This window comes from Bactrocera tryoni, chromosome 3 (assembly GCF_016617805.1).
Source record: "Bactrocera tryoni isolate S06 chromosome 3, CSIRO_BtryS06_freeze2, whole genome shotgun sequence".
In the NCBI taxonomy this organism is placed as follows: Eukaryota; Metazoa; Arthropoda; class Insecta; order Diptera; family Tephritidae; genus Bactrocera; species Bactrocera tryoni.
In genome coordinates, this window is record NC_052501.1 from 69,174,406 (window position 1) to 69,200,877 (window position 26,472).

The 26,472-nt window shown below is 28.2% G+C and overlaps 1 protein-coding gene across 2 annotated transcripts in view; it reads left to right on the top strand.

The window, feature by feature from the left end:
• Positions 1-26,472, top strand: part of LOC120770898 — a 309,718-nt gene that overhangs the window by 241,570 nt on the left and 41,676 nt on the right. For both annotated transcript variants that reach the window (XM_040098564.1, XM_040098566.1), the window contains 5 exons: positions 2,345-2,790; positions 2,881-3,472; positions 3,562-3,619; positions 3,690-3,809; positions 3,882-4,081. In XM_040098564.1, the coding sequence (XP_039954498.1) occupies positions 2,345-2,790; positions 2,881-3,472; positions 3,562-3,619; positions 3,690-3,809; positions 3,882-4,081 (1,416 nt within the window). The remainder of the gene's footprint in view (positions 1-2,344; positions 2,791-2,880; positions 3,473-3,561; positions 3,620-3,689; positions 3,810-3,881; positions 4,082-26,472) is intronic.

The following is a 26,472-nucleotide window of genomic DNA, read 5'->3' on the forward strand; positions in this document are numbered from 1 at the left end:
CAGCAACGGCCGTTTTGAAATGAATGACAGAGCGTGCAATGTGAAATTGTACTAATTTAATTTAATTTTGTTAATTAGTTGAAAGAGGCTGATCCATGTTAGCTTCATGTGATAGCTTAATTTTATAAATTAACGAAATATTTTTTATAATTATTAATTATTTTATTCTTAATTACATTAATTAAATTAATTTAATTTAAATTTTTTAATTAGTTTAGTAAGACATTTTAGCTTCATGTGACAGCATACGAAGTAAAGTAACTTAATTAACGTGAACTTATGTTTAATTATAAATAATTTTGTCTTAATTACATTAATTTAAATTAAATTTGTTAATAAGTTTAGCATGTTTAATCTATTTTAGCCAAATGTGGCAACTTTTCAACTCAAATTAATTAATTAACGTAAACTTATTTATAAATATGAATTAATTTTGCCTTAATTACGTTAATTAAATTAAATTAATTTAAATTTGTTAATTATTTTAGCAGGTTTAATCTATTTTAGCCATAAGTGACAGCTTTTTAACTCAAATTAATTAATTAACGTAAACTTATTTATAATTATCAATTTATTTAATTTAATTTTGTTACCAGTTTAGTAAATCTAATCTGTTTTAGCATGATGCAACAGCTTATGAGCTCAAACTAATTAATTAACGTAATATTACTTTTAATTATTAATTAATTTTACCTTGATTACATTTTAAAAGTTGATTCAATTTAATTTTGTTAATTAATTTTGTAAATCTAAATTATTTCAGTCTTATGTGAATTGATTTAATTAATTTAATTTAATTTCATATTTATTAATTTAATATATGAATACATAATTATTTGCATTTATTGCTTCTTCCTAAAGTACATTACTTAAATTAATTACATTTAATTAGTTTAGTAAACCTGATGTATTCGTTATGTCACAGCTCCAGTTTATTAATTGTGAGATAATTTTGTCTGAATTGCGTTAATTTATTTTAATGTTGTTAATTAGTTTAGTTTAATCTATTTTAAAACTTATTTATGTTTATGAATTAATTTTGTTTTAATTACACTAATTAAATTAATTTAATTTTGTTAATTAGTTGAGTAGAGCTTTTATATTTGAGCTTTATGCATCAGCTTTTTAACTGAAAATATTTAATTAACGTAATCTGATTTATAATTGTAAATTAATTTTGCCTTAATGACTTTTATAAATTAATTTAATTTAATTTTGTTAAATAGTTCAGTAGGTCTAATATATTTTAGTCTTATGTGACAGGCCTTTTACTGAAATTAATTATTTAACGTAATCTTATTCATAATTATAAATTAAGTATGCCTTAATTACTTTAAAAAAATTTATTTAATTTGATTTTCTTAATTAGTTTAGTAAATCTAATCTTTTATCTATATATAATTGTTATTTGCTTCTACTCAAATTATTTAAATTAATTACAATAAATTTTATATTAATTAATTTATTGTATCTAGACAAAATTTGAGCTTTCTATTCTTCTTTTTATGTTATATAAATCTTACCTTTTAGTAATTATTATAATTTTATTACATGTCCTCATCGCATATTAATCGTATGAATTTAAATTCAAATTAACTTAAATATTTTACTTAATTAATTTAATTAACATTTTTTTTTTTAATTTTTTTTTAATTAACTTCATTTTCTAATGGAAAGGGGGCTAAAATTTGCGTAAAGAATTTTTTTAGAATTTATTTTTTAAGGAGAACAAAATTAAATAAAATTGTGTAATTATAATTAATTTTGAGTCTCTTATTGTGTTTTATTAACACTTTTGTTATTGTTATAAATGCAATTAAAATGTATTTAAATATCTTATTTAATTATATTAATTTAATTTATTTTGTAATTAAATAAAATTAATTTTGAATAATTATAAATAATTATATAATTTTTATTTTTTATATTTTAAATTATTTAATATATCAAAAACGTAATCATCTTTTTCCAAAAATTTAAAAATTCTTTAATAAAAAATACTTTTAATTAATTGGAATGTAAGTTAGCTCAATAAGCTTAAATTAATACATAAATTAAATAAATAAATTAATTGGTCTCAAAATCGTATAATATATTTTTATTTAACCAAATCCCTTAATATTTAAAATAAAATGATTTCATATTTCAATTTATTTGAAATTAAATTATTTATTTAAAATATATGCGTTTTGCTCACATAAAATATTGAGTCGAAAAAATTTTCTGATCATCGATTGTATATAAATACACACAAGGAATATATATAAGTATTTAACATTTCCACAATTAAACTATGACTTTACTAATTTCTTCCTTTCCAATTTATTTCCCCCTGCCAATTTAGCGATGAGCAAGCCGATGTTGGACTCTCCAATTCCAACTTCACCGCAAGTTCCAATTCTAGTCTTTCCTCGGGTGGCGGCTCTGAGAGTCCCAGCACCTCAATGGAACAAATGGGTGGCGCCGGTGGTGCAACCGCCACCGCCACCGGCCATCCGATTACACATCACCACAGCATGCACGCCCACCACACCACACCGCACCATCACATGCACCAGCACAGCCATCAGGACTCGTTTCATGGCAGCATCGGTGGCGGCTCGATGAACACCAGCTTTTGGGGCAGCAGTTTTGGTGGCGTCGGCAGCGGACAACCCGGACAGCGACAGTGGAATTTCGAGAGTGACGAGGAGGATGATCTCAACGAGGCCGATTGGAGTTCAAATGTCACGGCCGAGCTATTGGCTGCGCTCACCGATGCGGAGAAAAAGCGACAGGAGATTATAAATGGTGAGTGCCATGCACAATAATATGCATACCACATAACTTACACACTAATAATTAAATTATAATAATAAATTTTTTCCATTTCTCTTGTAGAAATTTACCAAACCGAGCGCAGTCACGTGCGCATTCTCAAACTATTGGAGCGTCTCTTCCTCTTACCGCTGCAGGATAGCAGTCTGCTAACGGCAGAACATTTAACGCTCCTCTTCCCGCCTGCATTACTCTCGCTGCGCGAAATCCACACAACCTTCGAACAACAATTGAAGCAACGTCGCGTCGAACACAATCACGTGGTCACACATATTGGCGATCTGCTATCCGGCATGTTCTTTGGCAAGTCCGGTGACGATTTGTGCCAATATGCGCAACAATTTTGTGCGCGTCAACAAATCGCATTGGAGGCGCTGAAGGAGAAACGTCGCAAGGATGAACAATTGCAGAAGCTATTGAATAAGGCCGAATCGCATAAGGCCTGTCGACGTCTGCAGTTGAAAGACTTGCTGCCGGCGGTGCTGCAGCGTCTGACCAAGTATCCGCTGCTCTTCGAAAATCTGTACAAAGTGACGATACGCGTGGTGCCCGATGACCTGTCCGAGGCGGAGGCTATACGTTGTGCGCTCGAGTCGTCAAAGAAGATACTCGTCGATGTAAATCAGGCTGTAAAGACTGCCGAAGACACGCACAAGTGAGTACTATTTGCATTTTTTTTTTTGTAATTTTACAACAATTGCGCAATTATTATGTAAATAACTGTACTATTCGCCACACTTGCAGATTGCAAAACATTCAGCGGAAATTGGACAAATCAACCTTCGACAAGGATGAATTTAAGGTGCGTCCTACTATAAATCTACTCGCTACATTAGCTGCTATAATGTTTTTCTTCTTTTTTTTATGCGCAGAATTTGGACTTAACGCAGTACCGTCTCATACATGACGGTAGCTTGACAATGAAAAAGAATCCCAGCATACAATTGCACGGTCTACTCTTCGAGGATATGATTGTGTTGCTAACCAAACAGGTATTTTTTACACATTCAACTTTCTTTCCTTAACATAAATTAATTTATGTGCTTTCTTTCATTACAACGCAGGACGATAAATATTCGTTGAAATATTTGCATGCCCCACGCAACACTGAGGTCAACAATAAGCCCGTCAACCCCATTATGAGCATTGATTCAGAGACGCTGGTACGACAAGAAGCGGCCGACAAGAATTCATTCTTCTTGATTAAGACAAAAACATCACAAATGTTGGAGCTACGCGCACCAAGCAGTTCCGAGTGTAAAACGTGAGTACTCAGTTTTGTTTCTTTATATAGAAAATAGTGTTATTTATCTACGAGGGCATTCAAAAGTAGCGGAGTTTGAATTTTGATGTTTGTTCTTATGTAGCTCTTCAAAAGTCAGCACTTTCAAAAACACATTAGTGTGTTGAATATATGTAATTGGAAAAACATCAGCACAACTTCAAACTATTTTAGAAAATATTGAAGAATCCGTTGTTTAGTTATATCTTTAGGTTATGATTAACGGTGAAATTTATGTGGATAGTCTTCTTGTATACATTTACAAAATCTTCAAAAGTTATATTGTAACTTAGCTTAACTCAAATGAACTTAACTTAAATTAACTTAACTTAACTTGACTTAAATCAGCTTAACTTAACTGGACTTAAATCAACTTAAGTTAACTTAACTTAACTTTACCCAAATGAACTTATCTTAAATCAACTTAACTTAACTTAAATCGACTTAACTTAACTTAATCAACTTAACTTCACTTAAATAATTTAACTTATTTTCAAATTAAATAACAAATTATTTTACACCGGCAATATGCAGCTACATAACTTAGCTTAGGTCATTTGTCCAAAAAAAAAAAAATAAAACTCATAAAAAATGCTTTGAAATTTATAAAAAAAAAATTCAATGTCATAAAAAATTAGGAATTTTAAAAATTAGGAACTTTTATCTGCAAACTAATTATAAAATTTTTCGTATAAAAAAATTGAAAAGTAATTTTTACGCAAAAAAGTATGCAACAAAAACCTAAACTCAAGCTTTTGGGATTTTATTTCAATTTTGAATAAATTAGACTTTGCGCATAATTCTCAAGCGACTTTCAAGTATTTATTTTATGCATTTCAGAAATACAGAATTATATACATTTTTATTGAAAATGCAAATATAAATTTTTTAATTTTTTTGCAAATATAAATTTTTAAAATTTGAAATTTGTTTGTTTACTTATTTCAATCTACAAAATATTTTGTTATTTTTAAAATAAAAATGAAAGGATTTTTTTTTTTTAATATTATTCCAAAATTTTGAAAAATATTGTTTTATTTTTAAATTAAGGATTTAAGCATTTTTTATTGCAAAATTTTGGAAAATATTGTTTTATTTTTAAAATAAATTTTTCTTTGCCTTTAATTTTTTCTTCCAAAATTTTTAAATTACTTTTTTTTTGCAATTAAATTTTTTTTCAAAAAATAATTTAAATTTGTTTTTGGCTTTATTGCTTTAAATTATAATACCAAATCAACTAGTTTTCCAAAAGCCGCTCTCCGCTTGCAACTTAAACCACGGACGACAATGCAATGCAAACAGACCGCAGTTGACATTGCCGCTTTTTCACAAATATCTATGTATTTAGGTGTATGCCTAGAAATATACATATGTACATGTGAAAATTATATGTATATTTACATATACAGCTGTGTTCATGAAAATAGTAGTGTCTGTGGGTCCTAACTTTGGAAGTATTAAACTCAAATAAAAGATACAAATTCATATAAAAAGTTGTAAGGAAAGTATTTATTATTAGTGCTAAGAATATTCACAGTCTCATTTTTTTTTAATATTTCGTTTTTACGCACGAAAGCATATTTAAAAAAAATACCTAAAAATTTGTGTGTTCATTAAAATAGTAGTGTTTACTTCAATTACGTAAAAAAAAATTAAAAAGACCTTTTGAAGTTAATATTTCCTGTGCTACATATTGTCCGTACTCTAGTATTTAGTAGTAAATCCCTTATTATTTAATACCGCCGCACATCGACGTGGCATAGAATCAACAAGATCCTTACAACGCTTCACAGGGATTTGTGTCCATGCCTGTTTAACCACTTGCCAAAGGTGTACTCTACTTGTTGGATTTGCTGTTGCTACAACTCTTTTGACATCTCCCCATAAGTTTTCAATCGGGTTCAGGTCCGGGAACTGAGCTGGCCAGCGCATTACGTCGATCTTTTCAGCTGCAAACCACTCCTTAGCTAGTTTGGAAGTATGTTTTGGGTCGTTGTCCTGTTGAAACTTCCATTTTATCGGCATTTCCCAGCTAGCAAATGGTAACATAACGTCTCTTAGTATATTTACGTATACTACTCGGTCCATGATGCCATCAATCAAATGGATAGGACCAACACCACTATACGAGAAGCATGCCCACACCATAATGCTAAGGCCACCATGCTTAACCGTTTTAGTAGTGTACCTGGGCTGGTATTCTGTGTTTGGTGGGCGACGGACATATTTTCTGGATCCTGTCCCACCAAACAAGACTATTTTGCTTTCATCGGTCCATAACACGTTGCGCCATTTTGCGGGCGGCCAATTCAAGTGCTCATTTGCAAATTGAATTCTTGCAGCGACATGTTTTTTAGTTAAAAGCGGTACCTTCCTGGGACTCCTTGCTTTTAAATTATTTTCTATTAAACGTCTGCGAACTGTCAGAGCACTGATTGACAAATTTAATTCATTTTTATTTACTTTTGCGGACGCTGTGGACGCTTGGCTTTAGAGTAGCGAATAATACGTTTGTCCTCTAAGGCTGTAGTCTTCCTTTTTCCACCACGATTTTCAGCTTTGTGTTCATAATTTATGGCGTTATATATCATTGTGGCAGTGCATCCTATAATTTCTTCGATTTCCTTGTACGTATTTCCCTCATTTCTTAACTTAATTATTATTTGGCGTTTTTCTACGGAGCAATGTTTTGCTCTACCCACTAAAATAGAAGTAGTACCGCAATGTCAATAAATTTAATCAAAAAATGTTGAATTTACTTAAATACACTTACTGTTTGCTGATTTTTATTTTTATATTGTACTTATCAACCATTCGCGTCAAGCACTACTATTTCAATGAACATAATATTTTTGAGCAACGTTCAACATATCGTCACAAACAAGACGAGTAACGCAAAATTAACGGGATTTCTTGGTTAACCGTTTCTTAGAAATGCATTCTACAAAAATACTACACACTTGTTCAACTTGCAACTTCTTCCATGTCAGAACAGCGTTTTAAATGTTAGGATCAATTGCACTACTATTTTCATGAACACAACTGTATGTATACATATATGTGTATGTATGTGTGTAGTAATATATTTTTCACAAATACCTCGCGTGCGCATTCAGCTTACATGCCAAACAATTCACCTGTCAGCAGTGCAATTAACTGCGTCACAAAAATGGTTATTTTCTTTATTACCTCAAATGGCTAAGCATTCGTATAATTTACGCACTTTCCGTGTAATTTGCGGTTGAATGTAAATAACGGTTTGCCAGTAATATTTATGTGATAGCCTATAAAATATTGCAAAATATTTTCAATGCAATTGCTATTGTTATTGCCTGTTTTTATTAATTATTATTTATATTTCTCCTTTTTATTTATTCATTTTTCATTTTTGTACCTTGAACTGTTTGTATTGATTTGTTTCTGAGATATGGACATGAAACTTTGCACACGTCATTTTCCACTCAAACCGCTACTCATTTGTCGGAATTGCCGATATCAGACCACTATATCATATAGCTGTCATACAAACTGAACCATGAAAATTAAGTTTTTATATGAAAAACTTTTTTGTTTGTCGAGATATCTTCAGGAAATTGGGTGTAAATTATTGTCCGACAATATGCTATAATTCCCAAAAAAATCGATCAGATCGGACGACTATAGCATATAGCTGCCATACAAACTGAACGATCGAAATCAAGTGCTTGTATGAAAAACTTTTTTATTTGTCGACATATCTTCAGGAAGCTCGGCTTAAATTATTATCCGACAAATTGCTATAGTATCCGAACAAATTGTTCAGATCGGTCCACTATAGCATATAGCTGCCATACAAACGTACCTATCCAAATTAAGCAAGTAATTTTTATACTCGTTTATGCTATGCGAAATATAACTGTGAAGGGTATAATATTTTCAGTGCATTCGAGTTTAACGTTCTTCCTTCTTTTTTTTGCTGTTTTTGTTTGTTCTAAGTATTGTTATTATTATTTTTTTATGACATTGAAGTGTCGAAATGCAACATACATTTGGCATTTATTGAAATTGACTAGAACTAAAATATTAATGAGCATAACGTATTCCGCCTAGGTCGTCTAATATAGGGATTTATGTGTATAATATATTTAAAATATATTTATTTACATTTAAAGTGTATTTATGCGTATTTACTATACATGTATATAATATTTATATGGCTTTTCTTGCCTGCACATAATTTGTGTTGATATTTTTCATTGCCGCAATACGTCAAAATTCCTTCACTATACATTTTTACCAGATATGCATACGCAAATGTATATTTCCCTACAAATTGTCTACATTTCTTCCGCTACGCCGTTGTTTTATAACGCATGCCAATAATGCCAATTGCGCGGCTTGCATTATTGCTCGCTACTCCCAACAGATTAGCCGTTGTTTATTATTAAGGCGAAGTGACTTGAAAGTGGTGAGCTTCACATTGGCCTTCACATGCCATACAAATTATATATATTTTTTATTTTACGACATCATATAGCATAGTATGCCTCATTTCACCCTTTCAGCACTTGGCGCGTCATGGCGTATGAGTTACCTTTAATTACCCAACACGCTGCCACATTACTCATACGCACCGCCGACGCGTCAACAGCACTTTGTTATGCAGCGTGCTTGCTGTATGCCATCAAATGTGGTGTCACACGTCGTTACATACAAACTGGCGATAAGAAATTTTTATTCCCCGGGATTTTTCCGGCAAATAATTTGACGGCACTGTCGCTGTCATAACAGTTCAAATTAAGCTGCTGGGTTGAAATTAAGAAATTAAGGTGCTAAGTGCATGCAATCGGCAAAAAAAACACAAATACACGCGGCGCAAATCGTTTTCCTATATTTGTTTAAATTTTCCTGCTGTCATTAGCGCAATTTGAGTTATTTTATGACAGTACATTTATGTCTTGGAGTGTATTAATTTCTTTGAGGAATTTCGTTTAACACTACAAAAGTCAATTACAATTATGTATTTGCTTATGTTGGCATATGTAAACTCATTTATAACGCACTGTTGCACTCATATATCACCGGCAGCGTTGAAGGTTGCTGGCGGCAATAATTCCTGGCGCGCTTATTTAAGCAGCAAAGTGCCCGGTTGACAGCTCTTTTGTGGCGATTATTCTGCCTACATACATACTGATGATGTATTGCGTCTGTATGTTTGTCGTGGCTTGTTTGCTTGTGATCTACGCTGGACCTGCCGCTGACTTGCCGCTACTCAACATTTACATATGTTTGTAAATGTATGTGTATATATGTATGTTTATATGGTTATTTGTAAGTTTATGTGTATATGTGTATATAAAGATGTATCTCTATATGTAAGGTTGTATATATGTAAGCGATGTCTACGACAATAATGGAGAAGAAGTATGTATGTATGCTTATATTTACGTTTGCATACTTTTCCTTGTTCCATTTCTTGTAGCAACGCCGCGCCTGTTGCGCTGTATATTTTGTTGCTTAATTTGCTGTCCATTGTTATTGGCTACTTTTGTCATTGCTCTAGAATATATATTTGTATGCTAATATCCACAGGGTCAAAGTTCTAGCGGTGTAGCATATTTTGTAAACAACTTTAAGCTTTCCATTCATTCATTTTCTGCTCGCCGCATTTCGGCGCATTACGCTTAGCGTGCTGATCTGCCGCTGTGATAAGCGTTAATTGTTTATTCAGAACTTGGAAATGATGTACATAGTTTTGTATGTAGTTTACGAAAGCTTAGCGAAATGATAATGATTGTGTAAATAAGAATTATTTTTCGTATGAAAAATGCACAAATAGAGAGATGTTAGAAAAAAATAAGGTGTCTTTTTTTGTTATTTAATTTTATTAAACTATTTTTTTATTTTTAAATTCTTTTTATTAATGTTTTTTTATTAATGTTTTTTTCAATTATTTACTTTTTTATTATTATTTTTTTCATGAAACTTATGTAAGTTTTTTTATCTTTAGCAAAAAAACGGAACTGTATATTTTTTATTCCTTAATTTTTTAAACTTTTTTTATTATTTAGTTTTTTTTTAATTTATTTTTAAATAAAACTATAGCTATATTTTTTATTATTTAATGTTTTTTATTATGATATATTTTTTTAACGATTTTATTTAATTTTATTAAACTATTTTTTATTATTAAATTTTTGTATATGCACATTTTTTGTATTAATTATTTTTAATTATTGACTTCCTTTTAATTATTTTTTTTCCAAATTTTTCCTACAATTTTTGTTGTTTAATGTTTTTTATTCATTTTTTTTTAATTTTTTTAAACTATTTTTTTTAATTCTTTTAAATTTTTTTTTTAATTTTTTAATTATTTATTTTTTTTTAATTTTTGTAATCTTATTAATTTATTTTTTTACTATTCAAATATTTTTATGTTTTTTATATTTTTTATATTTTTATTTTATATTTTATTTTAATATTTTTTTTTAAATATTGACTTTCTTTTTTATTTTTTCTTATGAAACTTGATTTTTTTTACCTTTAGCAAAAAACGGAACTGTATATTTTTTATTCCTTAGTTTTTGAAACTTTTTTTATTCTTTAGTTTTTTTAAGAAATTTATTTTTAAATAAAACTATATACATACATTTTTTATTGTTTAATGTTTTTTTATTAATTTTTTAATTAATTTATTTTTTTTTAACTTTTTAATCTTATTAATTTATTTTTTTACTATTCAAATATTTTATATGTTTTTTCATATTTTTTATATTGTTTTATATTTGTTTTTATTTTTTTTTAATATTGACTTTCTTTGTTTTATTTCTTTGCTAATTTTAAGTTTTTAATCTTATTTATTTATTTTTTTACTATTGAAATATTTTTAAAATTTTTTATGACTGTGATTTTTATCTAGTTTTTGTATTATTTAATTTTTTAATGCTTTTATTTTATTTCTTTTTATTTTTTTATTTTTTTTTTATTTATTTTTTTATTTTTTAAATATTGACTTTTTTTTTTATTTTTTTCCTAATGAAACTGAAGTTTTTGAGGATCTTTAGAAAAAGAATTGAACTACATATTTTTCCGTTATATACATTTTTTAAATTTTTTCATTATTTAGTTTATTATGTTTTTTTGTATTAATTAATGCTTTCCGCGAAATTTTTTTAATATTTTTTTTTTAACTATTTAATTTTCTTTATTAATTTTTTTTAATTAACTAATTTTTTTAAAGCTCGTGTGAAATTATTAACACATATGTATGTATGTATGTGTGTCAAATTCTAAAATAACAATAAAATATTAAAAAATAGGTTCCAAAAGGTTTGAAACCGTTAAAATCAAATTTCGGAAATATATTATGTATAAAAACTATAAATACATACACATTTTTGAACAAATTTAATTTATGAAAAAAAAATTATTAAACATATTTTAAAATTAATAATATTAATCATATTTTTGAACACATAGTTTTTACTATTATATAATTTTACTATTATATAATTTATAAAATTTATAAATAAAAAACAATAAATTTCTTTTATATTTTTTAACAAATTAATTTTTTTAAAACAGAATTTTTAAAATATTTTTTTATAGTAAATATTTATAAAACTTCAAAATTTAAAAAGTATACATTTTAAAATTAAAAATATTATGTAATTTGTTTATTTTTTCTAATATAAATATTTATGAAATTGAAAAAAAAAATCAAAATAAATAATACAATTCATATTTTTTAACAAATTCGTTTAATTGAAACAAAATATTTAAAAAAAAAATATTATTTTTTTTTTAATTTTAACTCATTTACGTTATTAAGTTTTAACTGCCTAAGTACCGTAATGCATCACGTTCTCTGCCTTCCGTTCCCCTTTTTTGCGCATAAATAAGCGCTAAGTAAAATAAGTAATCGTTAAGTTAACGCAAACGTTATTTTCCTCACGCATTCTAATGCGCTGACAATTCAACTTCGATTTTACCTAATTTGGTATTGAAATTAAATGATTTTTGTTTTCTACAAAACGAAATCAAGTGCACTGTAATAATTTCCTTATGTGGCGTGCTGCTCAAAGCCGCACTGTTTTTTTTCAACTGATGACAAATGACAAAACATCAATTTAAACAAAAAAAATAAATAAATAAATGAAAGTTTAAATAAAAAAATTAATTACATTTAATTTCCATTGACGCAGAACAAAGCGCAGCTAAGCGATCAACGATTTTCTATGACAAAAGGTTATAATTAATAATAAAAATAAATAGTGTAATATACATACATGCATCCATATGTAAGTAAATGTACATATACATACATATGTATGTACATATATATGTATGTATATGTATATACATACATAGTGTAATAGCAATAAAGCTGCTTTTAGTTCAATCTCTTAACAAATATTAAAATCAGCGATAAAATCAAGATATTTTGAAATATTTCTTAAATCTGGCAACATTAAAATTTATTTAATTAAATTTAGTTAAAACTAAAATAAACGCAAATAATTATTTATATACAAATGGCACTAACTTTGCACTATTTTTAATTTGTTTTTGTCAAAAAATCTGGCAACTCTAAAAAATTAAATTAATGCAAAATGTTTTTTTATACAAATGTGCACCGCGTTTTCACTAAACACAAAATTAGCTGTTTAATTTTTTCTTAAAATCCGGCAACACTAAGGAATTAAAATTAATGAAAAAAGTTAAGCACTAGGTTAACATAAAAATATTTCGAATTTTTTTCTGCCCGCTTTTCCTACCGGTCAACTTTTTTCCATCCCATTCCTGCAGGGCACTCAAGCGTTGCATTACTGTGCTGCTGCCGTCACTATGACTTGGCGTGCCGCTTACTTGACGCATTCGGCGGGTGATTAGCGGGTGCTCCGCTGCAGTCTAAAGCGTCGAACGCTCGTTTTTAATTTACGAAATAAATCAAATTTAAGGTTAAATTGCCTTTAAAACGACAATCGAAGCGACACTTGAAATATATGCACATTTATTTAACGACACGAATGATTGATTGTCGCACAGCATCGTAAATAAGACATATGTATGCACTTGAGTATTTATAAGCATGCATATGTGTGTATGTATGTATCGGGTGATTTATAAAGAGCTTGATAACTTTTTTTAAAAAAAAAACGCATAAAATTTGCAAAATCTCATCGGTTCTTTATTTGAAACGTTAGATTGGTTCATGACATTTACTTTTTGAAGATAATTTCATTTAAATGTTGACCGCGGCTGCGTCTTAGGTGGTCCATTCGGAAAGTCCAATTTTAGGCAACTTTTTCGAGCATTTCGGCCGGAATAGCCCGAATTTCTTCGGAAATGTTGTCTTCCAAAGCTGGAATAGTTGCTGGCTTATTTCTGTAGACTTTAGACTTGACGTAGCCCCACAAAAAATAGTCTAAAGGCGTTAAATCGCATGATCTTGGTGGCCAACTTACGGGTCCATTTCTTGAGATGAATTGTTCTCCGAAGTTTTCCCTCAAAATGGCCATAGAATCGCGAGCTGTGTGGCATGTAGCGCCATCGTGTTGAAACCACATGTCAACCAAGTTCAGTTCTTCCATTTTTGGCAACAAAAAGTTTGTTAGCATCTTGGTTGACATGTGGTTTATATTTAAAAAAAAAATATTATTTTTTTTTTAATTTTAACTCATTTACGTTATTAAGTTTTAACTGCCTAAGTACCGTAATGCATCACGTTCTCTGCCTTCCGTTCCCCTTTTTTGCGCATAAATAAGCGCTAAGTAAAATAAGTAATCGTTAAGTTAACGCAAACGTTATTTTCCTCACGCATTCTAATGCGCTGACAATTCAACTTCGATTTTACCTAATTTGGTATTGAAATTAAATGATTTTTGTTTTCTACAAAACGAAATCAAGTGCACTGTAATAATTTCCTTATGTGGCGTGCTGCTCAAAGCCGCACTGTTTTTTTTCAACTGATGACAAATGACAAAACATCAATTTAAACAAAAAAAATAAATAAATAAATGAAAGTTTAAATAAAAAAATTAATTACATTTAATTTCCATTGACGCAGAACAAAGCGCAGCTAAGCGATCAACGATTTTCTATGACAAAAGGTTATAATTAATAATAAAAATAAATAGTGTAATATACATACATGCATCCATATGTAAGTAAATGTACATATACATACATATGTATGTACATATATATGTATGTATATGTATATACATACATAGTGTAATAGCAATAAAGCTGCTTTTAGTTCAATCTCTTAACAAATATTAAAATCAGCGATAAAATCAAGATATTTTGAAATATTTCTTAAATCTGGCAACATTAAAATTTATTTAATTAAATTTAGTTAAAACTAAAATAAACGCAAATAATTATTTATATACAAATGGCACTAACTTTGCACTATTTTTAATTTGTTTTTGTCAAAAAATCTGGCAACTCTAAAAAATTAAATTAATGCAAAATGTTTTTTTATACAAATGTGCACCGCGTTTTCACTAAACACAAAATTAGCTGTTTAATTTTTTCTTAAAATCCGGCAACACTAAGGAATTAAAATTAATGAAAAAAGTTAAGCACTAGGTTAACATAAAAATATTTCGAATTTTTTTCTGCCCGCTTTTCCTACCGGTCAACTTTTTTCCATCCCATTCCTGCAGGGCACTCAAGCGTTGCATTACTGTGCTGCTGCCGTCACTATGACTTGGCGTGCCGCTTACTTGACGCATTCGGCGGGTGATTAGCGGGTGCTCCGCTGCAGTCTAAAGCGTCGAACGCTCGTTTTTAATTTACGAAATAAATCAAATTTAAGGTTAAATTGCCTTTAAAACGACAATCGAAGCGACACTTGAAATATATGCACATTTATTTAACGACACGAATGATTGATTGTCGCACAGCATCGTAAATAAGACATATGTATGCACTTGAGTATTTATAAGCATGCATATGTGTGTATGTATGTATATGTATACATACGTACATGTTTATGCATATATGTATGTACATATGTTTGTGTGCTACAAGTTTATTTACTGGCACGTATTTTTGCTGGCCAGAAAGCGTTTGCTCTTCGCTGACAAAGGAGTGCTTGTATATTTTAAGACAAGAAAAAACTAACGAAAATCTGTTTCCTCCAAATAAACGTTGACACTTCAAATTGAAATGTATTCTTTGGACTCATTGACATGCTTATGTGTTTGGGCGGCAAAAAGCGGAAAATAATTAAATGTACGAAATTATTCGTTGGCAATTATTAATTAATTAATTGTTATTAAGTTGCCTAATTTTTTTGAATATTTTAAATTTTTATTAAGTTTTGTTATTTTTTCTAAGTTTTGTTTTTAATATTTATTTTTTATATTTTGTGTTATAGGTATGTTTTTTTTAACTTTTTATTTTTTTTTTAACTTTTATATGTACATATATACATACATATATATATTTTTAATATTTTAAATTAAAAGACAATAAAATTTCAGTCTCGTTTTTTTGTATCAAGTTCATAATATTTTATTTTTATTTAATTTATTTTTAAAATTTCTCATGATGTTTTTAAATATATTTTACGTATTATTCTTTATTTTGGATTTATGTGTAGTACTTTTTTTAATTTTTTTAAATTTTTTTTTGAAATTTTCTTTAACTTTTTAAGATTTTTTTAAATTTTTTTAATTTTTTGAATTATTTTCATTTTTTAATTAAAAACAAAATTTTAATTTTATTTTTATTTTTTTGTATATTTTAATTTTTTTTTAATTTTCTTTTTATTTTTTTTATTTTTTTTTATATTTTTTTAAATTTTATTTTTTAATATTTTATATTTAAAAATTTTTTTTTTTTTTTTTAAATTTTTTAAAAATTTTTTTAAATTTTTTAAAAATTTTTTTAAATTTTTTTTTGAATATTTTTCAAATTATATTTTTTGTTTTAAGCTTTAAATCTTATTAACAAATTAATCTTGTTTTTTATTATTTTTTATTATTAGTATTTTTTTATCAATTTTACGTAAGATATTATTTTTGCTTAACTTTTTCCAATTTTTGTATTATATTTTTTGTATTTTTTTTTTAATAATTCAAATAATTTTAAATTAAAGAATATTAAATTTTTGTTAGTGTTTTTTTCTTTAATTTATTCTTTGTTTAAATTCCCCCGTTTTTTTGTTATGTACATACGTATTATTCTTGTTAAATTTCTGTTTAATATTTCTTAAACAGTTTATATCTTTTTTTAATATTTTTTAAGATTTTCTTAATATTTTTTAGATTTTTTAAATATTTTTTAGATTTTTTTAATATTTTTTAAAATATTTTTTAATTTATTTTAAATACTTTTTAAGTTGTTTTTTGCATTTTTTTAATTTTTAATTGTTTTTTTTTGTAAATATTTTTCCGTTTTCACATTTGCTTTAAGTTTTTTTTTTAATTTATTTTCGCGTGTTTTTAATTTTTTTAATAAATTTTTGACTTCAATATTTTTTTATTTTATGTTTTGTTTAAATTTTTCTCTTTTTTTTTAATTTTTTTTATATACTACCTATATAATTTTTTAGATTTATGTCTAACATTTTTTAAATAGCTTATATTTTTTAATTTTTTTATTGTTTTAATATTTTTAAAATTTTTTGTTATTTTTTTAATTTTCTTTTTTAATAATATTTTTATTTTTTTCTTATTTTTTTCTGTCTAAATATTTTCCTCTTTTCACTTTTTCTTCTTTGAACGAATATTCCTTTTTTCTCATGTTTAAGTTGAATGTAATTTCTTTCATTGTATTGCTTCCGGTCGCAGCGCGAGATTATGATCTCAAAGGTACTTGCTGTGAACTTGAGTCATTAATATTAAGATATTCAAGCTTTTAAAAGCCGCCGAGCTGTATTCCAGTTGAAATTTTTTTGTCGCGGCCCAAAAATGCATATTTCCATAACACAAAAAATGGGTGAGGTGAAACACCTAACAAGAGCCAAAGTGAAAAAGTGAATATCCAGCATAAATTTGAGATTTTCGCCTTTCGGCATAAAATTCAATTGTAAGTTAGCTGAACTTATGAACTCAAATTTCTAAAACTGTTAAAGAAACTATGAACCTGTTGTTGCCTGAAATTTATTTAGCCAGCGATTGAACCGATTTGACGTCACAAATTGTGGCGTGTAATTAGAGTGCGCCATTCAGCTATTCCTCAACATTTCTCCGCAGTCATGTCGGTCGCATGTTTTCTTTTACGCTTTTCTTAGTACCACAGCAATTCAAGTTCAATAACTTTTTCGATATTTAACTGTTCATTTCATATTTGTTTTTAGCTTAACGCACACGCTGCTTAAGCAACGAATCTTCTGTGTGCTCAGTTGCTACATTTCGTGGAAATTTTATCGATTAAATCTCGCCAAAAAGATGCTGCGAAATAAAGTTTGTGTATTATGCGCACGTTTTGTTCGTGGATAAAAACTTTGAGCGCTGCTTAAGTGAATTTCATGCTGGTTGCTGCCCCTAAAAGCATACCTCTTAATTTCCGTGTACTTAAACTTGCTTAAGCTCGAGATGAGTGTATTTAATTCCACAACCATTTGGTTAATGCGGCACACTTTTTGGCCACACTCGTTTTCCCTTCCCTTCGTAAGGTAAGCGCGTGGCGTTGCCTTGTTGGTTAACCGTGTATTTATTTTTATATTTCTTTTGAAATTCTAAGACTTCCACCGAATGATTTGTATAAATATTGACAAATTAATTTTCTAATTTCACGCTTCATTACCATCGGCAAGGGTCGGGCGTTGGAGTACTACATACACACTTACGTACTGGCTGCTTGTTGTTGCGGAATGAGTAGCTTGATTTCAAAGAAATTGTGATAGACACAAATTACAGTTACATTCGTATGTATGTATACATATGTACATACATATGTATGTTTATGTATAAATTTTCACTTCGAGGTTTATGCATATACATATCCAATTCATATCCACGAATTCTCTGAAACTTTCTTATAGCTTTACCGAAACTAGAAGAGTGTTGCCACCAATTTGAAATTTGTATATGTAAATATTGAGCTGATTAGGCATTAGAGGTATTTTACAAATAAATTAAAGAGTGCCTAGATGAAAAAAATTATCAGTGTTGCCACCTTATCAAACGAAAAAATTAGAAAAAAGGAGAGTGTTGAAAGTTTGCATTTTTTTAATTTTTTTTTTTTTAATTTTACAAATTAATTAAAAACACTTAGTTAAAAAAATAGAGTAGCCATTTTTCTATCAAATGAAAATAAATATATAACATACTATACGCTAAACCGTACCTAACAGAAATTATTAATAACTTTATGGAAATAAATAAAAATCCATATATACACATTTTCTAAAAAATTTTAATAGCTCTACCGAAACTAGCAGAGTGTTGCCACCCATTATAATTTTGATATGTAAATATTGAACTGATTAAGCATTGCAGGTATTTTGCAAATACTTTAAAAAGCATTTAGATGAAAAAATTAACAGAGTTGCCACCTTATCAATAAAAAAACAAAATAGCGAAGGTCGCTGAATACATACATACATACCTACATGATACATGTATACATACATTGAAGTATACTATCATATATTCGAGTTTTCTTAAACTTTCGAGTAGTTTTACCGAAAACAGGGCAGTGTTGCCACCCGTTTGAAATTTTAATATGCGAATATTGAACTAATTTGGCGCTGGAGGTATTTTACAAATAAATTAAAGAGCACCTAAATAAAAAAACGTACCAGAGCTGCCACCTTATCAAAGAAAAACACAGAAAAAAACAATAATTTTTTTTTTTAATATGAACTAAAATAAAGAGAGGCGTGTTTTACAAATAAATTAAAAACTCTTAGCTATAAAATAGAGTTGCCACCTTTTCGTAAAAATATTGTTAATTTTTTTATTTTAAAAATTAATTCAACAAAATCTAAAAAATATACATATATCCTGTTTTTTAGGCTACTTATACATATATGAACACGTTTCCATAATCTTTTTGCATTTTTTTCCAACAAATTTTAAATTAATTAATCAATATAGTCTGTTAATAAAAATAAAATAGCAAATCAAGTCATGCGATTTCATTTTCAAAACAATTACACACAATTTACAATAAACAATTATAAATTGCACGCTCTGTAATTTGGCGTTATTTCCGGCAAACGTGAAAGCTTCCTTTGTATATTTTCATTTCACACTTTATTAGCCCTTGCATTTGGAAAGTGTCACGTAGCAGCCAAGGCTTGAGATTAGTCATGAAATATTCGCTGGAAATACTGCTTTTGCGCCAAAGAAAATAAATATTTGTACAAAAATAACAAATATCGAAAAATAAAAAAAAAATTGTGCGAAGCTAATGATACATTGAACTCGGCAGCCAGCTTCAGGCCAAGGGTTAAGACAACAAATGGATTAAGTATGTGGTCATAAGTAATGTGGAAATCGTACTAAGGATAAGCACTTAGAGCTAAAAGTCACAAAGAAATGTGAGCTTAACGATGAATGTAGATTTGATGCTCCACTTGCTCTATTTCTATATATTTTTCTTTTTTCAATATCCATATATTTTAATTGCTTTTTTCAATATTTTTTTTTTAAGTTACTTTAAGTGACATAAAGCATATATTAGAATTATTGTATGTGAATCAGCTTCATAGCCAATAAGCCACCCAGCATCACCGTTCACAATAATTTGTTTACATACAATTTTACTACGCATTCTACTTTGTTGTTGCACGCCACCACCTGGCGACCCGTACGCACGCCATTCAATGAACCCACTCAAGCGCTAATGCCACTCATCAGTCGCACTTCCACGGCGCACATACATTAATATTTATATGATGTGATATATAAATATATTTATATATGTATATAAATTCCCACATGTATGTATATGAGTTAATGCTTGTATGTTTGGGCATGCTCCCACGTTCCATGCATCCGTTTTATGTACACAGCGGTCAAATTTGTGAGCTGTTTATATGTGTGTTTTTGTTTTACATTTAATTGCTTTTGTTGGCTTTTTTATGTTTTCTTTTGCATTTAATAGCATTACGCATTTTTTTTTTGCAATTTTTTCAATTGTTAATTTGCTCATTTGGCAGTTTAAATGCCCAAATATTTATTATCCTTTCGTGGGAGGCTGCTTACTCGAATTGCCTTTAAGAGCATGCCACTCTTATTATTACATTCACCACACTATGCTCAGTTGCAGCAATTCAAAATTTTGCACACGTCATTTTCCAACTAAGAAGCCGCTCATTTGTCGGAACCACCGATATCGGACCACTATAGCATATAGCTGTCATACAAATTGCACGATCGGAATTAAGTGTTTGTATGGAAAACTTTTTCATTTTATGAGATATCTTCATGAAATTTGGTATGAACTATTTCCGAAAGCAGCGCTACAATATCCGAAGAAATTATTCAAATCGGATTACTATAGCATATAGCTGCCATACAAACTCAACGATCTAAATTAAGTTCTTGTATGAAAATTTTTTTTAGTAGTAGAGATATCAGCACGAAATTTTGCTTGGATTATTTCTCTAGGCAACGCTACGATATCCGAAGAAATTTTTGAGATCGAACAGCTATAACATATAGCTGCCATACAAACTGAACGATCAAGTTCTTGTTCTTGTATAGAAAACTTTTTTATTTAATGAGATATATTCACGAATTTTGGCACGATTTTTCTTTCAACGCATCGCTATAATCTCCCAAAATATTTTCAAGAGCGAACCATTCTATCATATACATACATACATATGTATGTAGCTGCCATACAAATTGATCGATCAAAGTCAAGTACTTATAAGGCAAACTTGAACTTGTGAAGTTTATGAAAGCTACGCTGCAACCTGCAACGCCGTAAAAGTTTTTCTTGTTTTTTTTTATTTTTTTCAAATTTTTTTCGGTTTTTTTAATTTTAATTTTTTTGTTTTTTTATTCTTTTGTTTTTTTTTATTTTTTGTTTTTTTTTTATTTTTTTTTGTTTTTTTTTTATTTTTTTTGTTTTTTTCAAATTTATTTTTGTATTTTTTTTTTAATTTTAATTTTTTTTTAATTTTTTTTAATTTTAAATTTTACTAGTTTTTTTTTTTTATTTAAATTTTTTTGTATTTAATTTTTTTTGTTTTTTTTTAATTTTGAAATTTTTTTGTTTTTTTTTGTAATTTTAATTTTTTTTTCTTTAATTTTAAATTTTTTTGATTGTTTTTTTTTAATTTTATTTTTTTGTTTTTTTTTTTAATTTTAATTTTTTGTTTTTTTTAATATTAATTTTTTGTTTTTTTTTAATATTAATTTTTTGTTTTTTTTTTTAATTTTAACCTGTTACATCAAAGTCTCATTAGCCATTGTATACTTTAAAAGTCTAAGCAGTGATGTAAAAGTTGCCGAAATTTTTCGTCAAACAAAAAGTTGTGTTTTCGGCAAAAAAAAAAATTCTACCCTCACAATAGCACAACTTTATATAGGCACTTAAATGCTATTTAAGCTTTTCTTTCCTCTCTGTAACACACCCACACTGCAGCTTATTTACCATAACAACGCTTACATGCGCAGCGCTGGCAAATTTTATTTACTTTAAACACCTCCTCAGTCATTACGCAACTTTTAGATATTTTGACTGCATACTGTCAAAATAACATTCTAACGGTTTTGCTTGTCATAACTTTTCAGCATACGCCCACATGTATGCTTGTATGCAACTTTTCCTTCCCAACGATTGTTCTTGTTTTTGCTGTTTTTTTATTGCTTCTGTTTCTGTGTAACAACGAATCACCCCACCGTTATAAGCGTTCAAGTGTCTTAAGTGGAAAATAATTAGCTCCTGCCCAGTCAACAAAAATCCCCGCCACAACCAAGGTCCAGCAGCATCAATGAATCCATTTGTTTAACCCGCCCACCAAGCAATCCGTTTCTTTAAACGGCCCACGTGATTGTATATATGTATGCAAATACATACATATATAGTATGTATGTATTTGCAACACAGTCACTGGGACTTAGTCAGCTTTTCCAATGAATGCGCCTACGGACCTAAAAACAATAATTGAAATTATTTTTTGTTACGTATTCAACTCTTCACTTCGTCCTCCATTGGGTAACCCTGCTTTGAGGGATTTATTTTGCGTAAAGAAAAATCGTTAGAAATTAAATAATTTCGTATAACAGTTCTGAGTGCAGTTGATATGAAACGAGCAATCAAATGTGGCAAAAATAATTACAAACCTTCAATTTCTATGCACTTCTCTGCTCTTCGGCTGCTCTTGCCGACTTTCTCTGCCACCTTCGTGATTTCGCTTTCGCACACAAAATTTGTGATTTTGGAGACTAACGAGCAATTGAATGCCCCAAATACAATAAACTCGTGGGCGTTTGCTGGAATTAATAGATTTTGTAACAACGGCAAGGAGGTATTTATTGTAATGTAAACATTTCAAGAAATCTATAATTTCTGCTGAGTATTTACCGATTTGCTTTGAAAAATGATATAAATTTATTGTCTGCTTATATAAACTTATTTCTATTATATCACTTATGTCTATTGTGTGAAATACATTTGCGTGTTTCAAGCACAATTTACTGTTCAACTTGCATAAGCAGCCAGTGCGTATACGTAACATTTGAAGGCTTACACTTCTTTGGTGATAACAAAAGGTTACACATACAACAGATTTGCTTTGCTTTGCAATACTTTTAATATATGTATGTATGTCAATGGAGATAGTGTTTCCACTTTCTTTGTGTGTTTTTACTTTCTTCTTTGTGTATTTTTGCTTTCTTATATTCAATAAGTATTGAATCAGAATTTCTCTGATAAAAAATATATTCACTAAATCGCATTTTTAAGTTATTCAAAGACTCTAGGAAGTTGCCTGCATATATTTATTCCCTGAAACGGGTATATTAAGTTTGCCACCAAGTTTTTAATTTGTGTGAGGAAACCGCAGAGACCCTATAAAATATATGTATGTATGTACATACATACATACATATGTATAATATATACATAAATGGTCAGCATGACGAGCTGAGTCGATTTCCATGTCTTGCTCTGTATACATATATGCGCACTTGTCCCTTAATTTGTGAAATGTCGAAAATTTTTTTATTTGTCGACATATTTTCATTACTTGGCATGGATTATCCATCAATAACAAGATTTTTTATTCCATTTTATTCTATAAGAGAAAAGCTGGCGGTCGGCCTTTGTCGTACGCAGCTATGAAGGGTGCTGTAGCTTCGTTGCTTCTGAAGTTGACGTGTTTTCTTGTTTTATTATAATTTGTATAGTTTTTTTTATGTACTATAGACAGGTATTTTATTAAATTAAATTTGAATTCTTATATTTTATGATTAAAATATGGTTTCTATTTACTCTCTTAATTTAACTAAATTTTTTTCAAATTCTTTCTTTACTTTCATTGAGTTATTAAAACAAACAAATTATTGTTTTCTTAATTTAATATTTTTTTAAATTAATTTTTTAATTACGTTTTTAAATTATTTTTTTAATTAATTTTTTTAACTATTTTATTTAATTAATTTTTTTAACTATTTTATTTAATTAATTTTTTTAAATTTTTTTTTTAACTAATTAATATATTTTTAATTAATTAATTTTTAAAAATATTTTTTTAATTAATTTTTTTTTAATTAACTTTTAATTTAATTAATTTTTTTTGCAATTTTGATTATTTCATTTTTAATTAATTTTTTTTAATTTTTAAATTTAATTAATTTTTTTATTAATTTTTTTAATTAATTAAATTGTTATTTTTTAAATTTTTTAATATCATATTTTTTATTTCCTCTTACTCCACTTATATCCTTCCTTTAAATTTAACTATTTTGATTCATACAATTCATTCACTCGTTAAGCTCGAGCATCTTTTTGAAGTGAGCTGCGTATGCATGTACATACATATGTATGTATTAGTGCATGTCGTTTCCTTTTAAAGTGCGATAAGCTTTGCCAAAACAAAGTATTTTCTTTAGCAGAGAAAGAACAACAACTACCAACACAACTGCAAACAATCAACCAAGAAGGGAGGCATGAACTGGCAATTGCTAATTTTGTTGGTCTCTTTTATTTATTTATCTCTTATTTTTTTTGTTTATTTACCCAACGCAACACTTAGAATGAGCAAAAACAAATGACAATAATAATACAATTGCAGCGCGGCCGCAAACAAAGCAGCCGCTCATTCGCAATTCGCCGTTTATGGCAAAGGCTCGTAGCTGCCAGCTGATCGGCTTCAACTTTTCATAACCGCAAATGCAACAACTAAGCAACGTAACCTTCTCAGCGTCGGCCAAACAGCACAGACTGCTAGGCAACTCTCTGCCAGTTGTACAGCTCGTCGGCGTCGTCTTCGTTTCGCCACAATCAATGCTCATTTCACGACGCCTTGCGCTGCGCTGCCGTGCGAGTGTTGCTGCCATTGTTGTTTGTTTACATTTGGGATGCTTCAGTGGCAGCCCCAACCAAACACCACCCACCACACCACCTCTGCACACGCCTGTGTTTAGTGCAAGCAGCAGCGCGTGGCGTGCAGTCGTCTAGCCAGCGGTCGGCTTTTGTCGTACGCTTTCGTTGTTATTCCGCTAGTTGCCGTTGTCGTATCGTCGTATCGACCTTGCCCATCGTCGACATTGGCTTCGGCTGCGGCGTTGTCGTCGGCGTTGGCGTTGCTGGAGGCAGCGTCGCTCTAAAAGCAACTGTCAAAAGCTTTGCTCCACTCAGTGTTGTCGCGCCATTTGATGTGCGTGCACGAGAGCAATTGCGGAGCGCATTTCGTTGTAGAGTTTGCAAATAAAACGACGCTCATTGATAGTGTAAAAACAAATCCTTCAGTAATTTTTATGTGAAGTTTGAAAGTAAAAAGTATGTAAATTTTGCGAGTTATTTCTTAAAAATGGTGGAATTTATATAAATTAATGCTGAATAATAATATTAAAAAAAAATAATGATAATTTACTTAGAAAAAATTAAATACTTTATTTAAAAAGATCGGAAATTATTTATTTAAAAACTTGAAATATTTATATAATTTTACTTAAACAATTAAAAAAATTAATAATAATATTGTTTGCTGGGAAAAATATTTAATAGTTAACTTTTAATTTAGAAATCGATGGAATTAAAAATTTAAAATAATTAAATAAATATTTTAAAAAATTAAAATAATTAAAAAATTTAATTTAAACAAATTAAATAATAGTGATCTTTTTGATAGTAAAAATAATGAATAGTAGAATTTTAATTTAGAAATTGAAAGAATAAAAAAAAATGAAAACAATTATGTAAAAAAAATCCAATCAAATAAATTATTTAATTTAAAAAATTAACATAAATCAATAAATAATTTAAAAAATTAAAATAATTAAAAATTTTATCTAAAAAATTAAATAATAATATTGTGTGACAGTAAAAATATTGAATAGTATAATTTAAACTTAAAAAAATTAAAACCAAAACGCAATATAAAAAAAAAAATTATAATATTAATTGAAAAAAATTAAAATAATTTAATTTAAAAAAATTTGCTCAACAAAAAAGTAATAATTTAAGTTAAAAAAATTTAAAATTTGAAATAATTAAGTAATTTAATTTAAAAAAATTTGCTAAAAGCTCAACAAAGAAGTAATAATTTAAGTTAAAAAATTTTAAAATTTGAAATAATTAAGTAATTTAATTTAAAAAATTAAAATAATTTAATATAAAAAAATGTGTATTTAACCAAAACGCAACATTCGAAACTAAATTTATTAATTTAATTGAAAAAATTAAAATAATTTAATTTAAAAAAATATTAGGACTTGTAATTAAATAGTTTAATTTAAAAAATTAAAGCAATATAATTAAAAAAAAAAACAAATATACATATATAAAACTCAACATTTCGCATGTATAAGTTTTGAAAAGTATTTTTTGTGCTTTAACTCTTTTATTCCCTTGCCACCGTGTATTTGTGGATGGTCTCTGGCATTGTTTGTGTCGCTCGCCTGCCTCATTATTGTCGCCGTCGCGCCGGTAATTGTCAAAAAAATTGTCATATTACAAAGTCAAATATATATAAAAATAAATATGCACGCAAATTATATATCGTGTTTGTGAGATTACAAATTCAAATCAAAAAGTGTTGCGCGCATAAAAAGTGTATTTGACAAAGAACAACAACTTTGAAAAGTTACAAAAAATCGAAAAGTGAAAATAATACGTAAAATAATAACTCAAATCTAGCAAAATTCAAAAAATACAAAGTGCGTCAGTTTAACAATAACCAAAATCACAACAACAACAGCAAGCCAGCCCCTTGTAACGCCACCAAATCGCCTAAATTGTGCCAAATCAAG